Consider the following 16,483-nt stretch of genomic DNA (forward strand, 5'->3'; position numbering starts at 1 on the left):
AACACGTAGTGTGAAGGAGTCGAATTTTTCATTATTTTTGGGCATTTTCCATGGGTTATAGCCCATGGTTTGGATCGATTTGGGGTGATTTTCATACCTTTTACGAGAAAACGCATAATGTCCAAGTGATGAATTTTTCGTCATTTTTCACCATTTTCCATGGTTATAGACCATGGTTTCGATGGATTTGTGGTGATTTTCACACCTTTGACATACAACACATAATGTCCAAGTGATGACTTTTCCGTTATTTTTGGGCATTTTGCATGGGTTATAGCACATGGTTTGGATGGATTTGGGATGATTTTCACACCTTTTACATAAAACACATAAAGTGAAGAAGTCTAGTTTTTCGTCATTTTTGACCATTTTGCATGGGTTATAGCCCATGGTTTGAATGGATTTGTGGTGATTTTCACACCTTTTACATAAAACACATAATGTGAAGAAATGGAATTTTTCATCATCTGTGACCATTTTCCATGGGTTATAGCCCATGGTTTGGATGGATTTGAGGTGATTTTCCTTTTTTTACAAAAAAACACATACTGTCCAAGTTATAAGTTTTTCATCATTTTTGACCATTTTCCATGGGTTATAGCCCATGGTTTGGTTGGATTTTGGGTGATGTTCACAGCTTTTACGAAAAAACACATAATGTCCAAGTGATGAATTTTTAGTCATTGTTGGGCATTTTGCATGGGTTATAGCCCATGGTTTGTATGGATTTCGGGTGATTTTCACACCTTTTACATAAAACACATAATATGAAGTAGTCGAATTTTTTGTTATTTTTTGGCATTTTGTATGGGTTATTGCCCATGGTTTGGATGGATTTCCGGTGATTTTCACGCCTTTTACATAAAACACATAATGTGAAGGAGTCGAATTTTTTGTTATTTTTTGGCATTTTGCATGGGTTATTGCCCATGGTTTGGATGGATTTCCGGTGATTTTCACGCCTTTTACATAAAACACATAATGTGAAGGAGTCGAATTTTTTGTTTTGTTTGGCCATTTTGCATGGGTTATAGCCCATGGTTTGTTTGGATTTGGGGTGATTTTCACACCTTTTACATAAAACACATAATGTGAAGAAGTCGAATTTTTCATCATCTGTGACCATTTTGCATGGGTTATAGCCCATGGTTTGGATGGATTTGGGGTGATTTTCCTTTTTTTACGAAAAAACACATAATGTCCAAGTTATAAGTTTTTCATCATTTTTGACAATTTTGCATGGGTTATAGCCCATGGTTTGGTTGGATTTGGGGTGATTTTCACACCTTTTACATAAAACACATAATGTGAAGTAGTCGAATTTTTTGTTATTTTTTGGCATTTTGCATGGGTTATTGCCCAAGGTTTGGATGGATTTGGGGTGATTTTCACACCTTTTACCTAAAACACATAATGTGAAGAAGTCTAGTTTTTCGTCATTTTTGACCATTTTGCATGGGTTATTGCCCATGGTTTGAATGGATTTGTGGTGATTTTCACACCTTTTACATAAAACACATAATGTGAAGAAGTGGAATTTTTCATCATCTATGACCATTTTCCATGGGTTATAGCTCATGGTTTGGATGGATTTGGTGTGATTTTCCTTTTTTTACAAAAAAACACATAATGTCCAAGTTATAAGTTTTTCATCAATTTTGACCATTTTCCATGGGTTATAGCCCATGGTTTGGTTGGATTTGGGGTGATTTTCACACCTTTTACATACAACACATAATATGAAGTAGTCGAATTTTTTGTTATTTTTTGGCATTTTGCATGGGTTATTGCCCATGGTTTGGATGGATTTGGGGTGATTTTCACACCTTTTACCTAAAACACATAAAGTGAAGAAGTCTAGTTTTTCGTCATTTTTGACCATTTTGCATGGGTTATTGCCCATGGTTTGAATGGATTTGTGGTGATTTTCACACCTTTTACATAAAACACATAATGTGAAGAAGTGGAATTTTTCATCATCTGTGACCATTTTCCATGGGTTATAGCTCATGGTTTGGATGGATTTGGTGTGATTTTCACACCTTTTACAGAAAACACATAATGTCCAAGTGATGAATTTTCCGTCATTGTTGGGCATTTGGCATGGGTTATAGCCCATGGTTTGGATGGATTTGGGGTGATTTTCACAACTTTGACATACAACACATAATGTTCAAGTTATAAGTTTTTCATCATCTTTGACCATTTTCCATGGGTTATAGCCCATGGTTTGGTTGGATTTTGGGTGATGTTCACAGCTTTTACGAAAAAACACATAATGTCCAAGTGATGAATTTTCTGTCATTGTTGGGCATTTTGCATGGGTTATAGCCCACGGTTTGGTTGGATTTCGGGTGATTTTCACACCTTTTACATAAAACACATAATATGAAGTAGTCGAATTTTTTGTTATTTTTTGGCATTTTGCATGGGTTATTGCCCATTATTTGGATGGATTTCCGGTGATTTTCACGCCTTTTACATAAAGCACATAATGTGAAGGAGTCGAATTTTTTGTTATTTTTGGCCATTTTGCATGGGTTATAGCCCATGGTTTGTTTGGATTTGGGGTGATTTTCACACCTTTTACATAAAACACATAATGTGAAGAAGTGGAATTTTTCATCATCTGTGACCATTTTGCATGGGTTATAGCCCATGGTTTGGATGGATTATGGGTGATTTTCCTTTTTTTACAAAAAAACCCATAATGTCCAAGTTATAAGTTTTTCATCATTTTTGAGCATTTTCCATGGGTTATAGCCTATGGTTTGGTTGGATTTGGGGTGATGTTCACAGCTTTTACGAAAAAACACATAATGTCCAAGTGATGAATTTTTTGTCATTGTTGGGCATTTTGCATGGGTTATAGCCCATGGTTTGTATGGATTTCGGGTGATTTTCACACCTTTTACATAAAACACATAATGTGAAGTAGTCGAATTTTTTGTTATTTTTTGGCATTTTGCATGGGTTATTGCCCATGGTTTTGATGGATTTCCGGTGATTTTCACGCCTTTTACATAAAACACATAATGTGAAGGAGTCGAATTTTTTGTTATTTTTGGCCATTTGGCATGGGTTATAGCCCATGGTTTGTTTGGATTTGGGTTGATTTTCACACCTTTTACATAAAACACATAATGTGAAGAAGTCGAATTTTTCATCATCTGTGACCATTTTGCATGGGTTATAGCCCATGGTTTGGATGGATTTGGGGTGATTTTCCTTTTTTTACGAAAAAAACACATAATGTCCAAGTTATAAGTTTTTCATCATTTTTGACCATTTTCCATGGGTTATAGCCCATGGTTTGGTTGGATTTGGTGTGATGTTCACACCTTTTACGAAAAAACACATAATGTCCAAGTGATGAATTTTTCGTCACTGTTGGGCATTTTGCATGGGTTATAGCCCATGGTTTGGATGGATTTGGGGTGATTTTCAAACCTTTTACGAGAAAACACATAATGTCCAAGTGATGAATTTTTCGTCATTTTTCACCATTTTCCATGCGTTATAGCCCATGGTTTGGATGGATTTGGGGTGATTTTCACACCTTTTACATAAAACACATAATGTCCAAGTGATGACTTTTCCGTCATTTTTGGGCATTTTGCTTGGGTTATAGCCCATGGTTTGGATGGATTTGGGGTGATTTTCACACCTTTTACATAAAACACATAATGTGAAGAAGTCGAATTTTTCGTCATTTTTGACCATTTTCCATGGGTTTTAGCCCATGGTTTGAGTGGATTTGTGGTGATTTTCACACCTTTTACATAAAACACATAATGTGAAGAAGTGGAATTTTTCATCATCTGTGACCATTTTGCATGGGTTATGGCCCATGGTTTGGATGGATTTTGGGTGATTTTCCTTTTTTTACAAAAAAACACATAATGTCCAAGTTATAAGTTTTTCATCATTTTTGACCATTTTCCATGGGTTATAGCCCATGGTTTGGTTGGATTTGGGGTGATGTTCACAGCTTTTACGAAAAAACACATAATGTCCAAGTGATGAATTTTTTGTCATTGTTGGGCATTTTGCATGGGTTATAGCCCATGGTTTGTATGGATTTCGGGTGATTTTCACACCTTTTACATAAAACACATAATATGAAGTAGTCGAATTTTTTGTTATTTTTTGGCATATTGCATGGGTTATTGCCCATGGTTTGGATGGATTTCCGGGGATTTTCACGCCTTTTACGAAAAAACACATAATGTCAGGGGGATGAAATTTTCGTCATTTTTGACCATTTTGCATGGGTTATAGCTCATGGTTTGGATCATGTTGGGTGATTTTTTCGCCTTTTGCATTAAAGCACGCATATAATATCAAGGACTTACAGCATCACCTGTCAGAAAACTACCAACAAAAAAAAAAAAAAAAAAAAAGAAAGAAAGCCAATCTACAGAAAGAAGAATCAGTAGAACTTTCACCTCATGTAATCAGATTGTTGTATAACCACAGATACATTTTCATGTATAGGCTTCACCGTTTGCTGCTGATTGGCTTAGTTGGGATGCTTTCATTATGCAATATGATTGGCTAACTCTGTCAATATACTTTCTCCTAACTAGGCGTCAAAATTTTGTAGTATTGCCGCTTCAAATTAGTTTATAGTACGCTCTATATCCAACAAGGTATTTTTTTATCGTTCTTTGTAGTATTGCCGTCTCAAAATTGCAACCTCTCAGTCGTGAATACGAAGGAAGCTTTCAATCGTGACCCGATACTTGGGGCGTAAAAATACCCTGCTGTGAGGCTTTAAAAGACTAAGCCGTTCCATTATTTTCAGGCAATAAAAGTTTCAGGGAGAAAAAATTAGCTTTGCTTTATTTATCTTTGACTGCAGATTTGATGAAATTCCTGTTAAAACCATAGTAGGTAAATGAATATTTCTTTGACATTTTTTTGGCGAAAGAAGTAAAAAAACCTCAAAGGAGTGGTAGATAAATAAATGAATATGTCTTAGGTGTGAAGAAGGTTTATGAGAGGTAAAGCCGAATGCATTGAAACGATGAAAACGTGGTCATGTCTGCCGATGGCGAAGAAAAACCTGAAAGTGATGTTTAATGTACGTATTACGTCAGCTTTTGGTTATAATGCATGGACACAAGGAAACGTGGAGTCGTTGACAAACAGCAGTTTATCGAGCAAACAGCTTAACTCAATATTAGGATTACAGATTAACAACTGACGCTTTTGGCTTGACCTCTGCAAAGAAGACCCCAATCCTTGCTGATAATCCTTCAATTTTTCACATCTTGTTGTTGAAAAGATATAACATTCTCGCGGTATTAGGAGCAGGATTAGGACGCTCTATTTCAAGTAGCAATCAATGATGCTCATCTTTAATACATAAGGATGTTCCGTGACCTCTTACAGTACGAAGGAGTAGAGTTGACAGACACTGATTGCTTAAATCCATCCAGCCGAATCAAAGATGCCCCAAATTTTGTATGGTGCAAATAGGACGCTTCCATGATTTCGTCATTTGACTACTTCTGCCAAAATGATTTGCGAACTTACTTTCTTATTCAAATTTGTATTTTCCCGTAAGAATATTAAGACAATTGGTGCTAATTAACTAAATCAAAGCTAGAAAGTGTGTAAGGGATTCTGGTATTTGTAGTTGATGACGCCATAATGCAAGTGTCCTGTTTCCATTCGAAAACTAACGAGTCAAGGCCAGGTAAACTTTCAGTGACATTTTCAGTTGAAGAAAGATAAATTGAATCATGACGATTCGAAAACAGTTCTTCAAATCAAGGCGTTTTTTATTTGGATTTTGTAAGTTATCAACGTATAAACTATAATTAATTTTGCTTCGTAAGGCTATTTTTTCTCAGAAACTGAATCCTAGCTAACAGACGACAGAGACGTCTTTTTCGGATTGAACTCTCATTGATAAAGCATTCAAGAAATTCATAACACAGCCGTTTTACACATTTAATACAAATAGACCAAGGGTTCAAAGTCGTCAATTGGATAGGCTGATTATTTTACAGATCCCGTCCTGTCGAGTTGCCTTATAAAGTTGGCAAACATTGCCAACTCTGTGAGTTCATTTTCAATTGATGACAATAGACTTGATAGCCTTAGGTGTCACATTCTCTCTATGCATGCATCACTAGTCTGTATTGACTTTTAAAAAAATTTGCTTGTTGACAGTGTAGCCTGATGTGGGGTTGAAGGAAAAGCTGAGTGGCATTGAAGATGAAAATCGTTGACCACTGACTGCGAGTAGTCAACAAACCTAGAGAGCTCAAAGGGGATTAAAGCTCGCGTCTTTGACTTAGTTTTAATCGAGTGCAGTCCAAATGAAGCACTTTCAATAGCTTCCTGACTTCATTTTCGAGGAAAGGAAAGGTATTTTTACATCAAATAAAACAACTAAAAGAATATTGGTGCTTAGCAAACAGGCAAGTAATGTCTATCTTTCAATTTTAATACGTTTATCATTTGAATTACTGTTTTAGATCAAATCAAAATATGTATAGAAACTTTGCTTCCAACTTTGCACTGTGTTAACCTTATTGTACGAAAGTGATTTTTACCTTCTTGCTTATCTTCTTTCTTCTTCTTCTTCTTCTTCTTCTTCTTCTTCTTCTTCTTCTTCTTTGATCAATCAACCATGCAGCTAAGTAAAGATTCAAATATTGTCTATCTTCCATTCTTAATTATAGCTTTAACATTTGACTTGTAGCTGGTTTTAAACCAAATTTATTTCTCACTTTACGACTTCAGACCTTCACTGTATGAACGAAGTTCTTCGAAGTTCTCGTTTCTTGAGTTTCCACCGCTCAAAATCGTTGTGTTATCCCTTGTATACTTGTCACACTCAAAGCAACAGTATTCGTAAACTACCACAGATAGTGTATGATTTAATACATGACCTAACAAAGCTTACCATTTAAACAATAAAAAAGCATACGAAAAATATACCAGAGATTTACTCAAATGGTATTTAACTAAATGGCCCGCGCATAACACTGATTTTATTTCCTATATCTAGATATTCCCGAGATAATTTCGCTCAACATAATTCTAACCATAGTTCGAATATCAAATGTGTCTGGAATTAATTTTTAATTGCTCTTGGATAACCCAAAAAATATTCACTTTCTTGAAACAATAAAAAAGTCATTTAAAGTAAAATTTATTCGTCCAAATTTAGTTTTCGTGCGTACGTATACTGAAAGCACGATCCATTCCTTGCTACTCTCGATCTAGGGGGCATGCATGCAAAACGTACATAAATTATATTTCAATATTTTTCGTCCAAACTGCGCTTGTTCTTGGATTCTCTGTTCTTGATCCTAGTTTGAACTTTGAATGAGATACTGGAATCGTTGTAGAATATGAGAAACAGGCTGGTGTTAAGATGTGGTTGTGTGCTATAGTAGCGTTCGTTTAACGATTCATTGATGATTGAACGATATGTCCAACAAATATTGTCTTTAATCTGAATAGCTGTTCACTCTCTTCCCTCTAGCTATATCATATCCTATACTATCAAAATCATTCAGGATTAACTAATTACTTAATGTACTTGTCTTGGTTAATGATAGAGATTGAGACACTTGTTATCTACTACGTCTGGTTCTAGTTTACATTGGTATGGCATTTGGTATAGATATGAGCTAGAGTCATAAAGATCTTCTGGATTGCAATCAAGGCATCTTAGCTTAGGGCTAGTTGACTAGCAGACCGTTAAATGACAAGAACTGCCCCTGCCTTTGAGCCACTTATCTAGGGTGTAGGGGGTCTTTCAACAATGCAGATGAGCAGGAAGTTGGTGCAGGGTTAAGTGGAGGTTTAGGGCTTTAAACGCGCACAAAATGTCTCGCCATTTAGTTTTATTGATTTGTTTTACTTAGCTTTTTTCTTTTTTCCTGTTTCCTCTTCTTTTAATTTCCCTTCCTTTATTTTCTCTTCTCTTCTCTCCTTTACTTTGCTTTGCTTTGCTTTGCTTTGCTCTCTTTCCTTTGCTTTGCTCTCCTTCCTTTCCTTTTCCTTTCCATTCCTTTACTTTCCATTCCATTCCATTCCATTCTTTCCTTTCCTTTCTAATTTTCCTTTCCTTTCCATTCCATTCCATTCCATTCCTTTTGTTTTTGTTTTTGTTTTTGGTTGTTTTTTTTGTTTTTTGCTTCTTTCCTGTACTTTCTTTTACCTTTTCGTGACGGGATTCCTGCACTCCTCCACGGAACTTCCTTCCTTCAGCAGGCTTTCCTTTCTCCCTTCCTTACTTCTTTTCTTTTCTATTTTTCATTCTATTTTCTCCCTGCTTCCCTCTCTTTTTCTAGTCTCCTTCTCCTCCTCCTTTTCTTTCTCTTCTCTGCTCTTTTATTTTTTTAATGGATCGATTGCTATGATCGTACGGGACCTGCTAAAGGGAAAGGTTTACCACACGGTTTCCACCACCTCTGGAAGTAAAACCCTGGACTAGTATTTTTTTCTTATTAAAAATTATCTCAGCCCTCTCTATCTTAAATAACTGTTTTTACTTCGTTTGCTTACTTTTCACCTGTGTTTTAACGATCAATCCTGATTTTTTTCGTTTCTTTTCCATCTCGATTTAGATATCATTTTCGTTGTATTACTGCCCGCATTGGATGATACAAGATGGTTATCTCCAAATACAAAGTTTGTTTCGTTTTTGTTTTCATACTTCTCAATCCCACGACACAATCCACGTTACCTCAAAGTGGCCCTAGCACAAAGCCCAGTAGTACGCCAACACACCCTAGCTTCCGTACTTGTGACAAACAAGTTTGTGCATCGCGGATCTCCGCCTGTCAGATAATGCAGTCCTGTACTTGCCAACTACCCGACTGTTCTTGTTGTGCTGACTGTACCCGATGTTTGGGTTCCCTGTGGTCTGATTGCTGTGATTGTCTTGGGCTGTGTTTGGCTCACATCAGCAGGGTGTTGCCCTTTCACGCGGTCAGTACCTTCGGAAATCTCCCATCACCGATTCCATCGCTTTTTGATGCACTGAGCTTTGGTACTAAAGGAACCGTGTTTATATCTCGTCCCCAGTCCACTATTTCTTCTACGCATTCTGCGAACGGTAGGTCCTAGCAAACTTGATACCATACATCTGAGGCCCCGTCCACACTATGCCGGATAAATTTGAATCCGAATTTTTATTTATTCGGTTAGGCCTACCGTCCACACTAGTCCGGGCGAATCCGGAACAATTATTCATTGAAAACGAATTTTTTCGAATACGGTCTCCAGAGTGGAACAATTTGAAAACGCCGGCTAGCCGTATTAGTGTGGACGGAGAACATTTCGTACCCGAAATTTTTCGAATGCGATGACGTCATGACTGTCATGGGAACATGGCGGGAAGACTAAAAATCTACCGCGGGCTCAATTTCAGCTTCGATGCGCATGCTCAGATGTACATGCTCAGATGTGCAATGAAGCGTTTTTGCCGCCTCTGATCGGACTAGTGTGGACGCGAAACATTTAATCCGTTTGTGGACGGAAAAAGGACAAATAGACCCCTTGCAGTACGTCCGAATGCAACTCAATTTGGAGAACATAACAATAGATTTTCAGTTTACAGGAGGTCGAAATTCTATTTTGTTTTTGGTTCTCCTCCAAAATGAGCTGCTTTGACGTCAAATGCAATGGGTCTATTATTCAGAGCAAAGTTTTGTAGCTCTATACGCTTGTATCCATGTTCATGTGTCTTCTCGTGCTCAACCGTTCAACAAAAAAAAGGTGCTCTTGGGAATGAATTACACCTGCTCTGAAATGGGGAAAATTCGCGCAAGAGAAATTAGGTCTTTCCAGTATGTCGGAATGCAATTTGGAGGACATACCAATAGGTTTCCAATTCTCACGAGATTAAAACTCTTCACTTCATTGTTTTGTCCGCCAAATTTAATAAGACAGTTGGCGAAAGATGTAAACTTGCAGAATACGGGAAAAACCCTCGAAGTGCGGTATCGACTAATTACATTGATGATAGGGAGATCAGGGTCAGTCGAATCGTTGCCAAAAAAAAAAAAAAAAAAAATCTCGAGTGTTTCAGTGGTGGCACTTGGTTTAGTCAGTTCAGTGATCCCTGGTTCCGACGCCTTCCCGTAATAGAGACCAGGGATTTCATACTATAGTACTCTTGCCAGAAAGATAGAGTGGTTTTCAAAAACCCTTGAAATACACTTTAGCGTATGACACTTTAATACACTTTATTGTCCGCATTTTCTTTTGGTTTCCTTTTGTGTTTTTGGTGTATTACAATTTATTACACCTTAGTTATTACACTTTGTTTCACGGTTTTCTACACAATATTATTTGTTAGAGCAGGCTGATTCAATAGACCATGCATTTCATGGATCCCGTTACTCAACCTCAGCCTCGTCAGTGTGTAATATGTTCTTTAGAAATTGCCTACAACCTGTGAAATTTTTAAGTGTTTCAATTGTTCGTTAATGTGTAAATTCCTTTCATTACTGCGGACTGTAGTCAAATTCTAAAGAATAATTACACGCTGACGAGGCTGATGTTGAGTAACGAGATCCGTGAAATGGCCTATCATTTTGGCAGCTCCTCACTGATGAGGTCTGCTATCACTCTCACACACTACCACTCCATTATATATTTACGACATACACTCAACTCACGTGTTATATTTTTTAACGAAGGCAACGAGTTCGAGATCTTAGCCCTTGACTTACGCTAGAGTCCCGTAATTTTTGGGATTTTTAATTTGCAGTCACTCCCAAGGGTGTGAAATAACAAAAGCCATAGTCGTCATGTTGGAATATCACCAAAGAATGAGGCCGCCATTTTGGAAGATATGACTAAATAACTTCATTGAACGATTTTGTCACATTTTTCCAATATCACGTCTATGTCGTTATACGCAAACAAAGATTTTATCGTCAAATATCTAACTTCTTTCAGAAAAAAATAGCTTTAGGAATTAAGTGATCTTTTCGATGAGGTACGACGAAAATCCTTTTTCATCTTGGGAATAAGTGTAAAGTGCGATTACGCTGGCTTCCATCCAATCACGGCACGGCACGGCACGGCACGGCACGGCACGGCACGGCACGGCAGTTTCGCGTACGCATTAAATGCATATCGTTTTTGAAGATCAAAGACTCATTTGCACAGGCTTATCCCCGTTTTATCAGTCAGACAACATTGACATTTTGTGGGATTTCAAAGCATAGGTATTGTTCTGGGTATTCAAGCTGCACATTCTTTGCATCACATTTGACTTTTTAAATGGATTGCTTTCAGACGAGGGCAAGAGAACATTAAGTCTTACTTAATATTCTCTTGGACTAGGCTATAAGCCTGTGCAGATGAGTCTACTCATAAAGCACAGTCGTATTTACCGAATTAGAAAAGGGACTATGAAGCAAAGGATAGCAGAGGGAGAAAAATATTTTTGATTAATCATGTTCATCTTCATTCTTCTCCCAGCAAACGTCACGAGAAGCAGGCCTGCAGTCGTGCCTGCTCTCCAACCAGGATCACAAGTATGTAAAGTAGCTTTCTTCGACAGCTGTTGTTCTCTGGTCAAATGCAAGAAGTCTTGTCAGTCAATGGGAGCCAGTCGCTTTCGATGGTTTCATAATGGCTGTTGTCAGTGCGTCGGTAATACGTGTGTGGATTATGGTGGAACTAAATCACTGTGTAAAAATTGTATGCACTAAGGGGAAGTTCATTGACTATCCCGAGGGGGTGGGGGGGGGGGGGGGGGGGGAGGAAGGGGGTGAAGGGGAAATGAAGAGGTGTGTGGATTATGGTGGAACTAAATCTCTGTGTAAAAACTGTATGCACTAAGGGGAAGTTCATTGACTATCCCGAGGGGGGTGGGGTGGGGGGAATGAAGAGGTGTGTGGATTATGGTGGAACTAAATCTCTGTGTAAAAACTGTATGCACTAAGGGGAAGTTCATTGACTATCCCGAGGGGGGTGGGGTGGGGGGAATGAAGAGGTGTGTGGATTATGGTGGAACTAAATCACTGTGTAAAAGCTGTATGCACTAAGGGGAAGTTCATTGACTATCCCGAGGGGGGTGGGGTGGGGGGAATGAAGAGGTGTGTGGATTATGGTGGAACTAAATCTCTGTGTAAAAACTGTATGCACTAAGGGGAAGTTCATTGACTATCCCGAGGGGGGTGGGGTGGGGGGAATGAAGAGGTGTTTGGATTATGGTGGAACTAAATCTCTGTGTAAAAACTGTATGCACTAAGGGGAAGTTCATTGACTATCCCGAGGGGGGTGGGGTGGAGGGAATGAAGAGGTGTTTGGATTATGGTGGAACTAAATCTCTGTGTAAAAATTGTATGCACTAAGGGGAAGTTCATTGACTATCCCGAGGAGGGGGGGGGGGGGGGGGGGATGAACAGGCGTGTAGATTATGGAGATAATGGTGGAACGAAATCACTGTGTAAAAACTGCATACACTAAGGGGAGGTTCATTGACTAACCCGAGGGAGGAGGGGGGTTGCATTAAGAAAAGATAAGAACGAATATATTAGACGCAAAAAGGCGTTGATTTGTCAAACAATAATTTTCGAATTTGCTTTGTGTTTGCATAAGAAAAGTTTGGCATATTCATATTAGTTGGACTGAAAGGGCTATTAAAATGTTGGCATTAAGATATTGGATGCATAAAATTTCACCCTCTATTCCCGCCTACATCTTTTCCTCTCATTGGCTGTTTTTGTACCAGCGACGCTTGTCCGTGCTGTTACGTTCGTAGTTTAGTGTCCGCGACAATTGAAACATGTTTATGAATGTCAATCTTGTTTTTCTTAGTGTTTGTCATTAGTATTTCAGTATTTGTAAATCATTTATTTTGGCATGAACTTTACTTGTCCTGTTGCTTTTTCCCTCGACAAGTTGTTTTCTTTGCTCGTTTGTTTGTATTGTCCCCTAACTAGTTGTAAAGCTGATATACAATGGAATATAAATTAATAAAATTTAAATTATAGTTCTATATTCCAGCTGAGTTGACCACTTTTCTCGAAAGAAATATGGCTTAAAAATGCTTGGTTAACATTTTCCTTGCAGGGACTGAGTACATTGTTTTCGTCGCGGAATTGTTTTATTTGATTGATAGAAAAAAAGCTGGCTGCGCATGCGTGGATGACTTCAACGTCGTGATGAGTTCTCTAATATCGCAAATGCCCCATTCTCGCTAATATAAATCAAAGCACACTTAGCGAAGCAATAACTATATATTTAATCTATTTTTTGATATTTAATTCTAGTAAGATGTAAATCTTACAAAGTTAAGTCCCACAAGGGAAAGACTGAACATGGGAACTTAGTCATCATTGGCACAAATGGAATACTGGGTCTGCTGGTCATAGCAAGGGGTTAATCATCTACGGTCTAGGGGCCGACTAACCTCTCCCTTAGGCTTCGGCCGAGCTTCCTGATCAGTCTGTAATTCCTCCCGGGATAGCGGTGTTGGAGTCGAAATCTCCAGCGTAGCCGTAAGTCCATACGACGGTTCAGCATTCGATGTCTGGAAGTATGGTCCTGGTTAATTTATCAATCAAAATAATTGTATGAAATAAAGGCTCCTTAAGCGGATAAAAGTTTTGAGAGATCTACTTTGAAGGATCCGAATCCGTTCACTTATATTTGTGATGGCTTCTCAAAGAATTGCTTTATTTCCTTGCAAACTGCGTGCTACATTTATCAAAATTTCCTTGAAAATCAAATGCGAAGTCTATTGGTCACGCACGTCCACGCGTTAAAAAAGTCGGGTTTTTTAAGTCGCTCTATTTTTGATTTGGTGACCGTAATCCCCGTTCATAAATTACACACCTATGAATTTTTGTGCTTTTATGTTCTTTGGATAAAATAAGAAAAATGGCATTTTCTAACTTGAAGGTCACGCTTCATATTCCAATCTAAAAGTAAAAGGCTTCATCAGCAAAAATGATGGAATTTCAAACATATTACTTATTTCAAGAAAATTAGTCACCTGAAAAGCTACGAAGCCGAGGCCGACAAGGATTATGTGTACTAGATACATTTTACATGATTCAACCGCTTGATAACTGTTGATGGACTTGCGCATCTTCTACCAGTTACAGTCTCACCTCTTCTGGGCATCCTCAAGCTGCAGTTTGTATCAAAAAAAGCCTTGTTTGATTTGAAAACTGATTTTCCCATGATCTTCAGTGATCTCAGCTGGCTAGGTTTTTGGTGACTAAATTATTGAAATAAATATAAGGTACCATTAGCTAGCTCGAGCTTGACGCCCTTGCTCGCGCGTGTGAGGTTGTTTTAAAAGGGCCTTATATAAATGTCTGGGATTTGAAGCTGCTTCTGCCAGGCCTTAGAAACACCAGTCGTTTATTTATTTTTGTGTAATTTATTTTGAACCATTTCTTTCCAAATACCTTAAATATTTTTTCAATTGTCTGGTTTTAAACCAAACCTATATCCCTAAACATGTTATACATTCAAAGTTTGGTCAAATAACAAAGAAATGGCACGCAATTCAAAGCTAAATTCTTAATGGACATGTAATATAATATAATTCCTTTATCGCAACCAACTTCCTTTGTTTTTGGTTTTTATCCAATCACAAGGTTTGTTTGACCTGTAGTAGTGCGCATGCTGCAAAACCATGAAATAAAAGCAAAGTTGATACTGACAAATAGTAGCTATTTAGCGATTAAATAGTTGCTATCTCAACCACAACATTAATGACACAAAAGACACAAATGGTCCTTACCTCTAGCAGCTCCACTACTACTATTTATCAGTATCAACTTTGTTTTTATTTCATGGTTTTACTGCATGCGCTCTAGTAGTAGAAAGGGAGAAAGAGATAAAGAAAGAGAGTGCGAGAAGGTTCGTGGCCCGTCAAGTTGGATGCGCACGCAACCTTGAGAAAACTTTTGTTTCGCATAGCCTCGGTATCGTGCTAGAAATTAAATATCTCGAACGTGGCCTGTTACGCGACCAACAGCCCAAGATGTCTTGGTTTTTGAATCCCGTTAATCATAAAATACTAATTCAGAGTTTTGGAAATTTGATAGACGGAATCAGAACTCTAGACGCCTTGAAGGTGTATGATCGCGTAATGCTCATGCATACAGATTATGTAACTTTAAGAAACAACCCTTCTCATTTTAAGGAAAATTTTAAAACTCGTAAATAGGACATTTGCATGACTATTATTAGCTATATATTATTATTACTAATATACTATTATAATTATAATTATTAACTACAACTACCAGAATCCCTTGCATACTTTCTTTTGTTCAGTTAATTAGCACCAATTATCTTACTATTCTCATGAGGAAATACAAATCACACGAATTTGAAAAAGAAAGCCGTAGGATCGAGAGACATCTTGGTAGTGAGAGTCAAATGACATCCTCATGCAAACGTCCCAATTTAATGTTGTGGAGAAAAAAGAATAAATAGAGAGTGGGATTTTAACTCCCATTCACAAATAAATTTCAAACTTCACTTAATTTAACACAAGATTGCACACTATACTGTACGTTGTGGTCAGTTATCTCGAATAAAATCTATAGGAGCAAGTAATTTCAAACGATTAGCATTTTCAATTTTTTAAAGCTTTATCATTATCCTCAATTTAACAACACACGCTTAACGTCAGAATCTCCAAGCAAAGGGCGTAGCTATTTCGTTGGGCTACCTGTGGTTTTGACGGGAGAATTTTTCCGGGAATTTTCCCGCCAAAACCCGTGCGCTCGCCCCCTCAAACTCTGGTATCCTCGCTACGCTACTGCTTCAAGCCTTCCAAAAACTATTACAGTAATTGATTTTATCATAGATTTGTTATAAACCTCAAAGGAACCATAAAAATATAAATATACTAATCCTTACATTATTAATACTTCTGGGTTGGTATTACCATATAATATTTTAAATTCCAAAATGTGCAACTCTGTTAAATAGTAAACACATTATCCATATGAATTGTTAAAAAAAAAAAAAAAACATAAGGGAAGATACCGTGCTTATCGTCAAAATGAGGTTCGACCTTCCACCAAAGTTGATATTTTTAATGACGACCATCCCTCCCGAGGCCTCAGCCCACTCCCCCAGCCCTTCCCTCCCCTCCCCTCCCCTCCATCCAAATAAAAAAGTACCCTCCTTTACTATGCTATAGGTGACGTGCATCCCTTCCCATGAGAATAAAATGACAAAACATAAAGCGCCAAGTTTGTTGACATGAAAATATACACCAAGAGAAAATATTTGTCAACGAAAATTGCGGCCATGACGTCACATGCACCCCAAAAAATATAAGTTAACGCATATCGAACTTCGTGAATATTAGTGTACTCAGCATCTGATGTGAGTAGAGTTTGTTGGATCTCTCAAGGATTAACTCTCATGCAGGTTCAACACGCTAAACTCAATCTGTGGATTAGCAGCGGTGACCTGACTTCATCAGTCCAGAGGTTATTTTATGGTGTAAAAAAAC

The 16,483-nt window shown here is 37.8% G+C and overlaps 1 protein-coding gene across 2 annotated transcripts; it reads left to right on the forward strand.

Annotated features, from left to right (window-relative positions):
* The first annotated feature begins 5,248 nt into the window (after window positions 1-5,248).
* LOC116291630 (twisted gastrulation protein homolog 1-B) lies at window positions 5,249-11,722 on the forward strand. 2 transcript variants are annotated; one of them, XM_089034662.1, is made up of 4 exons: window positions 5,249-5,802; window positions 6,184-6,434; window positions 8,598-9,088; window positions 11,467-11,722. In XM_089034662.1, the coding sequence occupies exons 3-4, from the start codon at window positions 8,641-8,643 to the stop codon at window positions 11,697-11,699; spliced, it is 681 nt and encodes a 226-aa protein (XP_088890788.1). In that variant the 5' UTR covers window positions 5,249-5,802; window positions 6,184-6,434; window positions 8,598-8,640; the 3' UTR covers window positions 11,700-11,722. The 2 variants fall into 2 exon arrangements, with proteins under 2 accessions (XP_088890788.1, XP_031554676.2); XM_031698816.2 differs by having other exon boundaries at window positions 6,189-6,434.
* Window positions 11,723-16,483: the final 4,761 nt, after the last annotated feature.

This window comes from Actinia tenebrosa, unplaced genomic scaffold, assembly GCF_029948245.1.
Source record: "Actinia tenebrosa isolate PJP-AT-01 unplaced genomic scaffold, QUT_ActTen_1.0 PGA_scaffold2__45_contigs__length_23673736, whole genome shotgun sequence".
NCBI classification, from domain to species: domain Eukaryota; kingdom Metazoa; phylum Cnidaria; class Anthozoa; order Actiniaria; family Actiniidae; genus Actinia; species Actinia tenebrosa.